The 12839-nt window shown below is 36.3% G+C and overlaps 1 protein-coding gene across 1 annotated transcript in view; it reads left to right on the top strand.

The window, feature by feature from the left end:
- Positions 1 to 775: 775 nt before the first annotated feature.
- LOC150085959 (carboxypeptidase D-like) overlaps positions 776 to 12839 on the top strand; it is a 325596-nt gene continuing 313532 nt past the window's right edge. The window contains exon 1 of the mRNA XM_090374305.1: positions 776 to 856. Coding sequence (XP_090230431.1) covers positions 847 to 856 — 10 coding nt within the window. The 5' untranslated portion in view covers positions 776 to 846. The remainder of the gene's footprint in view (positions 857 to 12839) is intronic.

The following is a 12839-nucleotide window of genomic DNA, read 5'->3' as shown; positions in this document are numbered from 1 at the left end:
GGTTTTTGCCACTCATTTGGAAAGGTCTGAATTCGAATCTTGTCGTAGACTAGGGGTGGGTGGGGATGGGTAGGTAAGTAGGAAAAGAGAGAGATTCTTCCGTGAATTGTTCTGGGTTTTTCATCCAGTAAAACGAGCAACTACCATAGACTTATGTATGCAATTTACAGAAATAATGCATTGAAGCATCGTAGCCTCCATAGTTGTTTGGGCCCGTCCCCTCAAAAAGAAAAAAAAAAAAGTTAAATTAACAAATTAATGAATACATTTAATCATCAATGCCAGAGTATGCGAGCGCTAGGAATTCATGGGCCATCTAGATGGGTGTACAAAATACCTCGTGAAAATAAATCACACAGTCTGGCTTAATAAAAGTCCTAAATTTTTTTTTTTTTTTTTTATAATATGAAATAAGAAAAATGGCAGATTTTAGCCCGTTATATTTTGTATACAATAGTGTTACTTTAGTTTTAAGACTCGAAGTAAAAGTGTAGAAGCTTTCCTTCTGTTATCACTCCTAGGACAAGAAATCATATTAAGCTTTTATAAAAACACCGCGTATAGAAATTTTTGAATGAGGATTTTTTTCCTGCTTTTTCTCCCAATTTACATATATGGTAAGCTTTTAGAATTCGGGTTGATTTGTGAGGTCACCATTACTTCCAGTAATTGGATATAATTGCCAACTCTCGTCGCATCTCGCGAGACTTCGCGTGATCAAGTGCGAGGAGAAGCATTCCTGTAGCTCGCTCAAGACACACTGCTAGTTGGTGTTACTACTGGCTGCACGCTAAACTGTCTTCCCTTGCGTTTATCAGTGACGCACACGCGCGCGCTGCGGACAAAATGGGTCACAGTAAGTTATTTTGCTATGTTTTGGGGATAAAGGAGTTATATTGTGGATTGGATTAACATTAAAAAAAAGAGTAGTTATTCGCCGTTAAGTTAAAATGGAGCGAAATATTCAAGAATGAATTTTGTATATAGTGTCACTTGATGCGCATGAAGTGGAGTATTTTCGCTACAATTTGTTTGTTTGTTTATTTGCAGATATAAAACACTAAGTTTTATGGGATGGAAAAAAGAACGGAAATGTTCATTTCAGTTTGAACTGTGTTTTAGAAATAAACGTTTTGATATTTTGGATGATTTGTATTTAAAGTATCATTTTTTTATAAACTGGGCACGTCGTTGTTTTATCATGAAAAACGAATTTCAGTGTTAAAGTTTTACTCGAATTTCAAGGGCGTGTACCATCGCAATATTTATTTTAGTTGAATATTCCATTTTTGTCTAAATTTCTCCTACTGTAAAATATTAGATCCCTAGGTGGCAGTCCAAGCTCAACATTTTCTCTAACTGAAACAATACAATTTTATAATATCCACTTTTCGTTATATAATTGCAATAACAATTTTGAGTTTGGCTGTTTGATTGCTCACTTAATGTATTTTGTTAGTCGCTTGTTCAGAAAGAAACAGTTTTGACGTCTGTGTATCGCACAATTATTAATTTCTTTTAATGAGCTATTTTACTGTAATGAAATTTTATAATGATTACATTTACTTATGATATTAGCTCAGATACTGCTGTTATCAACTATCTGAATAATAAATATTGTCAGTCAGTTATTTTTTTTCCATTAAACTATTTGTAAAATTAAAGATGTATTTAACCACACACTTCAGATTTCGTGAAATGGTTATCTTCCAGTCTCGTCAATATGATTTTTATGTGTGCCGATATCTGTACTTAGCGATGTTCTAAAACCAGTTCGGATTACTTTTCGAGCAAAGAAAATAGTCGCTTCCTCTCACCCAGTTCGCTGATTTAAAGTTCTGGAGTTTTCAGCAGATTTTTTAAAAATCACAGCAATATAAAAAAATAAAAACAATCATATGTATACGCGGTCGTTATCGTTAGGCGTGGATTAAACATAGATTAGCGTGTGTGGTTACTACGCTATTTGACTTAATATGAATTCGGCATTCGTTATGTATTACAATTGGGAAGCGTACTGACTGTAGTGTTTTGCGAAGTTACTTTTGAGGGGGGGGGTGTGCTCACCAGCAGCTCCCTCTGCTGGAGAAAACTTGTACGTTGAACTATCCTGTTATTGATTTTTATTTTATTTTAAACAATGATTTTCTACGCATACCTGTCTGTAACTTGTCTTGGAGCGGTTTACGAGCCATTCGCTTTTTCTATTTATCACTTGCGAACCCGGATTTTCAGTTTCACACGTAATGTAGGTACCAACTTCTAAGCAAATCAAGCATGCTAAGTCAAGTACTACGAATAACAGATCACTATAAATCAAAATTTTACCATTTTTAAAAGTAATCGTAACATTTACATATGCGAGTTTATATTATATAACACACACTGCAAAAGAAATGTTCCCAATAATTATTTTCCTGTCGTCTCAGCGTACAACGGATATTTTCGCACTGCGGAATACGAAGCCCATGAAAATTACAGCATTATATTTTTGATCCATTTGATGGTAGGCCAGTGTAACAAATTAAATAGCGGTATGGAATTTTAAGAATGTCAGTAATAGCCAAGTTATATCCCTTTGCTAAGACTGAAAATTAACTAGTTTTTCTGTAATGGCATCGATTTGTATAAGGGATGTCAATTTTGCTGTTATTACTGTTTCGTAGCCTTTTTAAGGCGTTTAGATTTCTTAGTCTCAACTGTTTTAACTTAAAGGATTCGATTTTTCTCGACCATTTATTCATTAAGAGTATGGAATGGAGCAATACTCTCTTGTTCACAAATTGTGCGATTCATAACCTGCATCATTTTACCATTGTTATTCTCCCTGTGGACAGTCTATGGGTGAAAAATCTCCATAAGCCGAAATGATATATTAGTTTAAATCCAAGAATTATTTTAAAATTATAACAGTTCTGTTTACGGAATAGTTATCACATGGACACACATACGATACGTGCGAATTAACCTTACTCCGATTATGCGATCCAAACTGCTATCATTAATTACATTTTCGGTCGATTGCAGCCAGCTGATTAATTATGGTCCGCTGATTTGACTCTTTGAAGTTATATAAACATTGGGTTTGATATATCGAACTTAAAATGACATTTTTAAATGAACGTTAATAATATATTTACTTTTAAGCTATGACTGCCCAGTTTTTAAAACATCCAAAATTATCAACGAAAGAAAGGATCCGATGAAGTTCCGGAGTCACTGCTTCAAGTTTGTCAGCGATATAGCCTGGTATAAATTTTCGCTGTTATGACCTATAGAACAAGTATCCACAATGTGGAATACAGCAATGTAAATACGATTGGTGGATCTACAGCTCCACTAGTCTGAAATATGGCGCGTTGCAGCTCAGAAAACTGAGTCACCATTTGAGACGGCTAACGAAATCGTGACACGAGATAATTTTCCGAAGTCGACAGTACATCACGATCTGGGGATTATTGAAGATGTTCTCTTATGGGATCTCTTGCATGCAAGAACTTAATGAACTGTGCCTTCGTCATCTTACGAGTTCTCTAATGGATACAGGCGGTGATCAGAATTAGACAAGCGAATAAAATTTTTTTCCTCTCTCGCAATGGGATAAATGTTCAATACCCAGAACACTATCTCTTGAATTACTGCTGGTTGGGGGGGGAAGGAAGGAAAGGTCCAAAGGTGACAACAAAATATTTGTGAAGTAATTCAATGCCGTAAAGCTTCAGCACCATCATTGTGACAGAGGATGGTTGGGGTGCTGGAACATTGCCAATACCGGCATTACAAGATCATGGTGCAAAACAGGCGCGTTGTGTTAAGCGACTAAGGTTCTGATGTGCCAGTAGGTAATGTCTGTGAATTACTTGTATTTTGTGGATAGTTTACGTAATTGCTAGATTTAAAAAAAAAATACTTTCTGGGAAATAAACAGTGCAACGTTCGCCCAAGACTGATCAATTCTACTTACGTTGCGAAAAAAAAAAAAAAAAAAAGAGTCGATAAAAGTTCCTAGCGTCATTGGCTAAAGTAGAAAGTCCCTTAACAAACATTCAGAGACTACGTTATTAGTACGACCCTTCTATAGCAGCCTTCACTCTGTCGTGGTATTAATAATTTTGAACCGTTAGTTACTGAGTGAATCGCAAGGATCCGGTAACACGATGAAGGACAGGATTAAATGTCACGGTGGCAATATTAGAAACAATTATAAATTCATCCAATACTACCAATCTTTAACTTTGAATAGTAAACATCACCAGGTACTTCTGATCCATTTGGGCAAACTGGATCTTCAATACCATGGCTTTTTCATATAATAGATTCCACGTGTGCGATTCTTGTTTAGTAAGACTTCTCCACAACACTTGAATGAAAACATTCAAGTGTTCAAATTTTTGTGTTTCATAAGATGCACATAGGAAAAGAACATTTTAAGATTATAAAGTCACAACGGCTTATTGTTGAATAAAGATGAACAAAGAAGGACCGAAATGGACGTCTGATAGCTGTATAAAATGACTGCTATCGTTGAAGTCACCGCAGAGATGTTAGTAAAGAAGATTGTAATTGTTTGGGTATCATTTTGAAAATACAACACTTAAGGCAGCCCAACAGGTCAAAGTATTGGACGATCGATGAATAAATTTTTACAATCATGGCCAACACCCTTTCTGTGTTAAATCCATACACAAAAAGAAAGGCCTTGCTGATAGGACAGTTTCAAATGTTTGAAAGACACGTACAATTTCTGATGTGTGAGAGATACCACGCTGTATTTGCACTCTGATCTAATATTCACGTTAATACACTCGGTTGACAGTTTATTAGGAACGGAAACCACTGGATTGGGTCTTGGCATAGACCCATGAGATGACTAGTGTTCCTCTTCTGTAGATACTGTAATGCGCAGCGGATGGCATTATTTAATTATGGCCTTAATTCCTGAATGAGCAGAAATCTGTACGACGTTTGCTTGATTACAGCATTACCAAAGTGGGAGGGGGATAAAGAGCAACTCATGGAGTATGTGTTGTCCACAGTAATATTTAAATAGACTCTGTCGTATAGGGACAACCATGAGCGACTTCCAAGGAAGCATCTACCCACATTACCGATGACTCGTATTCGGTGACAGCATTGCCCCACCGAATCTTCGGTGGGGCAGTGCTGTTAGAGTTGTGAATTAAAGCTGCCTTCTCCATAACGTCGTCATTCCATCTGCCTGATGCAACCATAATTCAGGATTTTGTTATGAGTGGGTGCGATAGTTAGTATGCAGTGAAATCTGCTATGGTTAGCTTAGAATGGACAGTACCAACTCATTATGCATTGAGAAAGTAGACTTGAGAAATTTGGTCCATCTCTGCTCAGGATGTATTAATACATACCCTGGAACAGATACTTAAAGTGTGAGGCGATTACAAACTGCAAAATGGAGTCGCTGGCGCACTAGTCTCCAAGCCCGTTTGTAGACTAGTGCGCTAGTCTACAAACATGACTGCGGATCTATTGTATGTATGTATAGGGGTATTGGCGCCAAAATAGCGGTGCGTTAATTTATTGTGGGACGCTTTTCCTACTAAGTTGTCCTTTAAGAGTATATACGTTGCAACCATCCTCCGTGACAGTATGGAGCTTCGCCACTTGTTACTCATTTGAAGAGGTCTGTGTTCGAATCCCGTCGTAGACTGCAGGAATTTTTTTGGCCTCTTCAATTGAGGCTGTAGTTAGCCGATCTCAGACGAAGAAAAAGTTTTTTTTTTTTTTTTTTTCCCTCCGGGGTTTTAAGCCCGCGCAACGTGCAAATTGTGCTGGTGAGCACACACACACAAACACGCAGTATGGATCTCAGTTGCTGATGCGTCTGGAAGCAAAAACACGAACAGCAGCAGCAACCACCTCTCATCGCAAATAAGAAAACCAGCGGCTCGTTCATATAAGTTATAGCGGGAGGGGGAGCGTAAGGCGATGTAGGATTTTGAAACTTTACCGCGACACGATTTTGTGTGTTTTAAAATTAAAGTACATAATTCTGTTTCATTTATACTGCGCAAAGTGAGATTTTAGTAAAATTCAGAAGGTTCTGACCGCCATAACTTTATTAGTCACGTTTTTGGTATTTTGTCTCTTGACCTAATCGGACAAGGAGATTAGCGTATTACACCTGATGGTGTCGCTGAAAACCACTAACTTCTCTCTGCTCAGTCTTAAACGGTGTACAGTGCGTATCCGAATCTCACGATGGCACAAAAAAAGAAAACTATCGCTGGGTGGAGTTGTCATAACAAAGATCTTAATACATGCGATTAATTCAGAGCATGAGCAAAGTAATTTTTTCAATTGCTCGTAAGTTTCTGTGGTTATTTTACAGGGTGGAGCAGAGACTATTCGTATGTCCTTTCTGGATTCTGAAATCCTGAAATTCTTATTGATTTTAAGCAGTTATTATTCGGCAGACAAAAATGCCAATTAGGCAGTACATTAAAATTGTATTATTATGGGATTGGTACTCGCCTTATATTTATTTATTTTTTACTTCGGTATTTGACCGGCCTCTTAATTCATACATTTTATCTGCGTAATGAATCCGAATAATCACGGCTACTTAATATGAAATAATTGTAAAGGGATACTTTATAAACGTAGACGTCAATTTCTTGAAAGCTCCGGTGTGGATCATATAGTCTTTGTTTTGTAGTTTTATTTATTTTTTAGCTATTACGGATTTCAGTGCTCCATAGTCACGGGTTATTCAAATTTATTAGCCCTCATGGCTCGCATAGTCATTAACCAAGGTCTTTACTTCTTCCACACCATATTGAATAGCTCTAGTTTCGAATCCCGTCTAGATGGAACGCGGCTTATTGTAATAGGATATACTAAACGCAATGAACTGACGCCTGATGACCTTAGTCGCCGAAACAACCGACTAATCAAGTTTATTATTTATATACTATATACTGCATTTTCTGAAATTAGCATTCTGTTTCAAGAAATGTGAATAGGATTCTTCAGGTCAGGAGTTACGTTTATTAATCAGGGATAATTTTAATTATATGTGGTATTCAGCCGTATAGTATTGCATTATATTTGCAGCCGTGTGTGTGCTTTAACACTAATCCTTATCCTCTCCAAGTCTGTCTTCGTTACAAAAGAAAGGGTAATTTTGTAATAGAATATACTATTTTCTTAATGAACACAAACGAGCATTTGAAATGAATACCCTTGAGGTCTGTAGTACAGTTATAAATTGAAAGAAATTTCTCACCGAACCGTCCTCCCCTATTTTTACTAAGTTCTGTCATCATGGAATCCTCCCCTTTTCTGTTATCCTATTCGTGTCTGTTCTTTTTCTGAGAGATTGTTCTGCCATATTCAAACCGGCATTTGAATCTTCTGTTAACTGTCTCAGATTGCCCTTTTAGAATGGAAACACTGCGTATAAATAATATGGAAATCATTTGTCCTTCCATCGACAAAACAAAACGGTTGCAGCTGATGCCACTCCAATACACAGCTGGAACACCTTCGCCGAAGTTGTTGCTACTTTTATAACTTTTGCTAATCCATTAATCATGTAGACACACGACAGCCAGGCTGACGGTTGAGCGCTGAAGTACGGAAGATAGCACGTGTCAATGCGCAACACATAAAGGTGTCTCTAGTGAATACTCAACTTACCTGCATCCATGGGACTCTCACTAAGACATTTTTGAAGGATGAGCGTTCATTGTGCCTTGTTTTGAGGGAGGTGTCGCTTTGAATGTCATATTTTATTCAAATTTAGTATGTCTGTTTAAGATCCGTTCGGGTATAAATTATTTCGGTAGTTCTTGGTTAACAGGTTAGTATCATTGCTCTTCTTCGCCAACATTATGCAACAGGTAGTTGTCTGCCCAGTCCTGGAAAGTTGCCAATTCACTAGCCTTCTTAGCCGTTAGATAATAACAAAGACTACTCCATATGGGGGAACAGGCGTACAAAGCTTTAGATTATAACCCTAAGTGATTTGATTGCTTCCTAATTCCTGTATTTTTGTGGATTTAGAGAATGTATGGCTACCAATACAGGAGCCACCTTGCCCTTTGAAGCAATGTCCAGTATGGTCACTAATCGACTTCACAAACAAGTGCTCGAAACTCAGATAATGCCGTCCTATTCTTAATGGCAATTTGAAACTAGCTTAAGATCGCTTAACTACAGTCCCTGACTGAAGACGTCTTTAAGAATTCCTTCAGTCACTAATGGGATTTGAACGTGGTCTTTCTGAACGAATAACAAGTGGTGAAACCACAATACTGTCATGGAAGACAACTTGAATAAATTACATGCAGCGCATTCATAAAAGGGATACGGAAAGAAGGGATTATGCTTTTGATCAAGAAACTGATTCAGCAAGAGCATTCACCAGATCTATAAACGGAATACTAAATCAATCCAATGCGACATAATTGTAGAAAAAGCAAAAAAAAATCAGGAGTATGTTTGTTATAGGGTAGTTATATCAGGAGTACGTATACACAAGAGGTAAAATTAGTGGGACCACGTATGATAATTTCATCTTGTAGGGCCGTGTAAAACTGAGAGTAATTGTTCTTAAATATTTGCAAATTTCAAGCTTGGAACCGATTCTCTTTATGGATATCCTTGTAATAAGCTGTAACAAGCAGTTTTCTTATATCACAATTTGATTTTATACTGCTTGTATTTTGTGGTTGGTAAGAGAATTTCGTGTCCTTCGTACGCATCATAACCTCCCAATGCTTCTGCTGTACTGACTTTTATACGGATATTTGCGTCCCCGTGTGGCTTACGGGTCTTTATTTGGCCACCTTGTTAGAGAACAAATCACTGAATAGTGTTCAATATTCAGTCGACTTGGCAAGCAGATAACTTTTTTTTTATGGACAGCTTTAACGGAAACAGTGAGCTGTTAGTTTGGAAATGGCTTCTGCTGAAGTGAATGCCAAACTGCATTTTTCTGAGGTTGGAACATGCAGTTTGGCATTCACTTCAGCAGAAGCCATTTCCAAACTAACAGCTCACTGTTTCCGTGTCAAAATAGTAGCGATGACAGCTATTCGGTTAGGACTGGTGTTTGTCGATAATGTGAAGCGTTATCAAGCCTCACGTTATCGGCAGGATGAGTCAGTTGATCTCAGGCTGAGGTATGTTGTTGTTGTTGAACAGGATTATCACATTTTTCATCCCTCTAAACAAAATCCGGCTTTAGAACGCACGAGGTACATAAAAGATATGACAGTTCCTCATGACCTGCATTTGGCATTAATCAAAAAAAAAAAAAAAAAAAAAACCAGTACAGATAAATCTTTGCATCATTACCTAGGTGCATTGGCAGAGGTTCAATGTTCAGGCTTAAGTAGCAATTGTTATACTCATTTATGGGATCGGTTTTATACCTACTCGTATGATATTTATTCTCGATGCCTCACGCAGTTAAGTTATTTACGGTGTACTAGTGGAATAATCAAGGAAACGCCAGAACGTGAATTCGAAATACTTTCTGTGTGGAGTTAGATATATTTCAAAATTATCGGACCACTAAGTTTATTGGTGTTCTTGGTCAGTCTCGTGGAAACTGTGGTTATCAGTGAGTCTCGTCCATTTTTTTCCCTTCAACTCCTCATTCTGAAGTAATGTTTAAATTATATGCCGTACCGTTCATTGACCTGAAACTGTTGTTTCGGGAGGTGGTGGGAACTGCATACTGTTCAGCAGTAAATCTTGGTTATTCGTTTGCAGGCAACCCCATATTTTTTTAAAGTCGAAACTGAACGAACGTTAATCCAGATAAGTCAAATTAGTCGAAGGATTGAAGATTTCATCAAGAAATCTACGACAGCCAACCAGAAAATTGCCCAGTAAGAGCTTTGCTTTTTTTACATTGTCGTAATCTCCTGAAACATGGTTTCGAAAATACCTTACAGGATACTAAAACCGCGGGCGTTTTGGTGGTCTTATCTTCAATATATCCAAACAGCCTCCAAGAGTCTGTCAATTGTCACTGCTTATTCTGTGTGATTTTCGAAATATCGATTAAGGGTTTTTTCATTGCTGTTTTCATTGATTTTTTTCCAGAAACATGCATCATAAAATACACATCGCCTTATTACATTGTATATAATTCCTAATACAGCAATAACAAAAATTCTTTTCTATTAGGGAACGAAAACCGATGACAGACAAAAAAAAGTACTAATTAAATGGGTTAAAATATTTACAGTTACAAAACTCCAGTTAAACAAAGTTAAACTTAAAAAATAATTTAAACTGAAATGTCAAAGCGAATTTCACAATTCCATCAAGAAATTTGCACCAGCCAACCAACCAAATTGTTCTGTGGAAGCTTTGGTTTTTTTTTAGCTTATCATAAATCGCTCTTGCGAGACTTGCATTAAGCGTTGTAAGGATGTTATTGATCATTAAATATACAAGCTAGGTGATATGAGGGCATTAAAGATTCTGAAACCAGTTTATGGGCTGAGGTGTTGTACGACGATACTTCCATTGGACAAAATAAGTCTGAAAAAACTCTAAGCAGTTAAACGGTATCTGATTTAATTCTTTCTCTCGTGAGCAAGAATACTAAAATGTTTTGACTGTCGGAGCTCTAATATAATATATGGGCATTGTAATATATGGTCTTTGTTCTAATTATAGGTTTCCTTATAACCCTACTGAATATTGTTATATGCCGTGTTCAGAAATCCGTGAAACTTTAATGTGTTTGAACTGAATCCGCTATCATCTTAGCTACTGCTTGTATTAACGATGTATCTGTTAGGTTCAGTGGTCAAAAAGCAGTTAAATGCTGTGGCAAGTTCCCGAAAGAAAGTGTTATTCCAACAGCATTTTGAAGCCATGGTGAAAAATTGGAGTCATCCTTAGTTGTAATATACGAGTCCTTGTTTATACTCTGGCACGACCACCAGAGCAGTGGAGTTTACAATAAATCAATCAATACAAATGCTAATCGTATTCATATAGTCAACATAATCCTGAGAATGAAAATGGAAAACTAGTTTTCTAAAGTTCATTAATATTTTCCGTAATGAAGTAATATTTGAAACTTTCTCAAAACATAAACCTAAAACTTGGCACTTTGAAAGACCCATTGAATTTGTCGAAGTCCACTTGCAGTCAAAACCTTGAATTACAGTTTTTTTTCTGCTATTTCAGCTTGAATTAGCGATTTCCTCATAGTATGGTTGCTTTCTTTCGATCTACTGAATTGCTGCATGCTATAAAAAACACTGATCTCAAAAGTGTTTTGTTATTAATTTTAGAAACTTATTCTCCGGATATTTAATTTTTGATGCTACCTACATATAACTATTAATGTTTTGAAAATACTTTAGCTGCACACCAGCTGAAATGTGAAGTTTTAACCGTTATGAAATATTTCTAAATTTAAATTACGCATAATTCATAATTTTCTTCCAAAATGATTCTTACCGAAAGGAAATACATGGTTGAAAATTTTCTAAAATCGGTGCACTTGATAAGATATTTTTTAAAAAAATATATGTAGATTTCTAACTACAAATATTTGTTTAATATTAAGCAGATCTCAAGAAAGTATTTAAAAAGAGGTGACTAAATGTATCTGCGAAAAAGTGCTTAGTTTTAAGTGGCATCCACAAACGTTCAGGTGCTTTTCATAAAGTAATTCTTGCAAATGGTCGTGGCATGCTTTTCGTCAACCATTGCAAGATTTACTTTATGAAAAGAACCTGAGAGTTTTGTGAATTTTTGGTTGTGGCCGCAGGTAAACCGTGCGCCATCTAGCAAATAAAGACCTTCGTTCTAAAATCCAGGAACTATTCGAGTACTGAAAGCGAAACGCATTTTGATTTCTGAATATGGTTCGTTCCTCGTATAAAATCCAATTTTCACGTCTGCGTTTATGATTAATGTCAAGTTCTTTATGTATCAGTGTTTTATTTGCTGGATGTTAGTAAGATGCATTTGCATAACATTAGCAATTTAAAAAAAAAAAACATTGCAATCATGGGCTCTCGCTGATGAGATTTAACAGCGCGAGTAATGCGACATTGATGTCGTATTCCAACGGTACCTCTACCATAGCTGGTATAGAAAGCAAAGCCAGCAGCTATAATGTAATTAATGCGATGACACAAATGCTACAAACATTTTGTCATTAGCACTTAATTAAGGGAATAACGCAGTCGCAAACATAGCTTTCAGTAGAAGCCCACTTACTTTTTCTCTACAATTGGCGACTGGAAAGAGAATGTGAGGTTGGAAACTCTCAGTATTATATGTTGAAAATTTAAATTGAGGAATTTTTGAACTTAGTCCAGATTTAAAATTGAATACGAAACAGTGCTTTGGTTTAGATGGCTTTTTTGTGCTATTGCCTAGTTGATGTATTTTTGAAAACTTTCTATTTATGTGGGAAGTTTTTCTGTGCATTAATATTCAAATAATAATAATGGAAATTTGGAATTTTAGAAATCTTTTATAGAAAACCACTCATTTGATATTATTGCGAGTATTTCTCTGAATTTGAAAACTTATTTTTATAATTGTCTGCTCGTAAGGGAGGGCAGTTATTCCAGCTGGAATTCGAGAAAAATAAATTTTTTTGTTAAATTTTACAAAAAACGATAAGATTTTTTTAAACTTTTGTAGCGTGGGTAATCCTTGAAGGGATCTATTCCTCCCTAGTAAATTTCCTAAAGCTACTTCTGCCTCTGTATACACTTCGATTCCTTTTCATTTTGTTTAATTTAATTTAATTATTTTCGCAAATGAAGAGTACAGTCACTTGAAATTAATTTTCACAAGTAAAAAGCTTC

Source organism: Mastigoproctus giganteus, chromosome 5, assembly GCF_048544385.1.
Source record: "Mastigoproctus giganteus isolate SK-2022 chromosome 5, ASM4854438v1, whole genome shotgun sequence".
Taxonomy (NCBI): domain Eukaryota; kingdom Metazoa; phylum Arthropoda; class Arachnida; order Uropygi; family Thelyphonidae; genus Mastigoproctus; species Mastigoproctus giganteus.
This window is presented reverse-complemented; position numbering and strand designations above follow the sequence as displayed.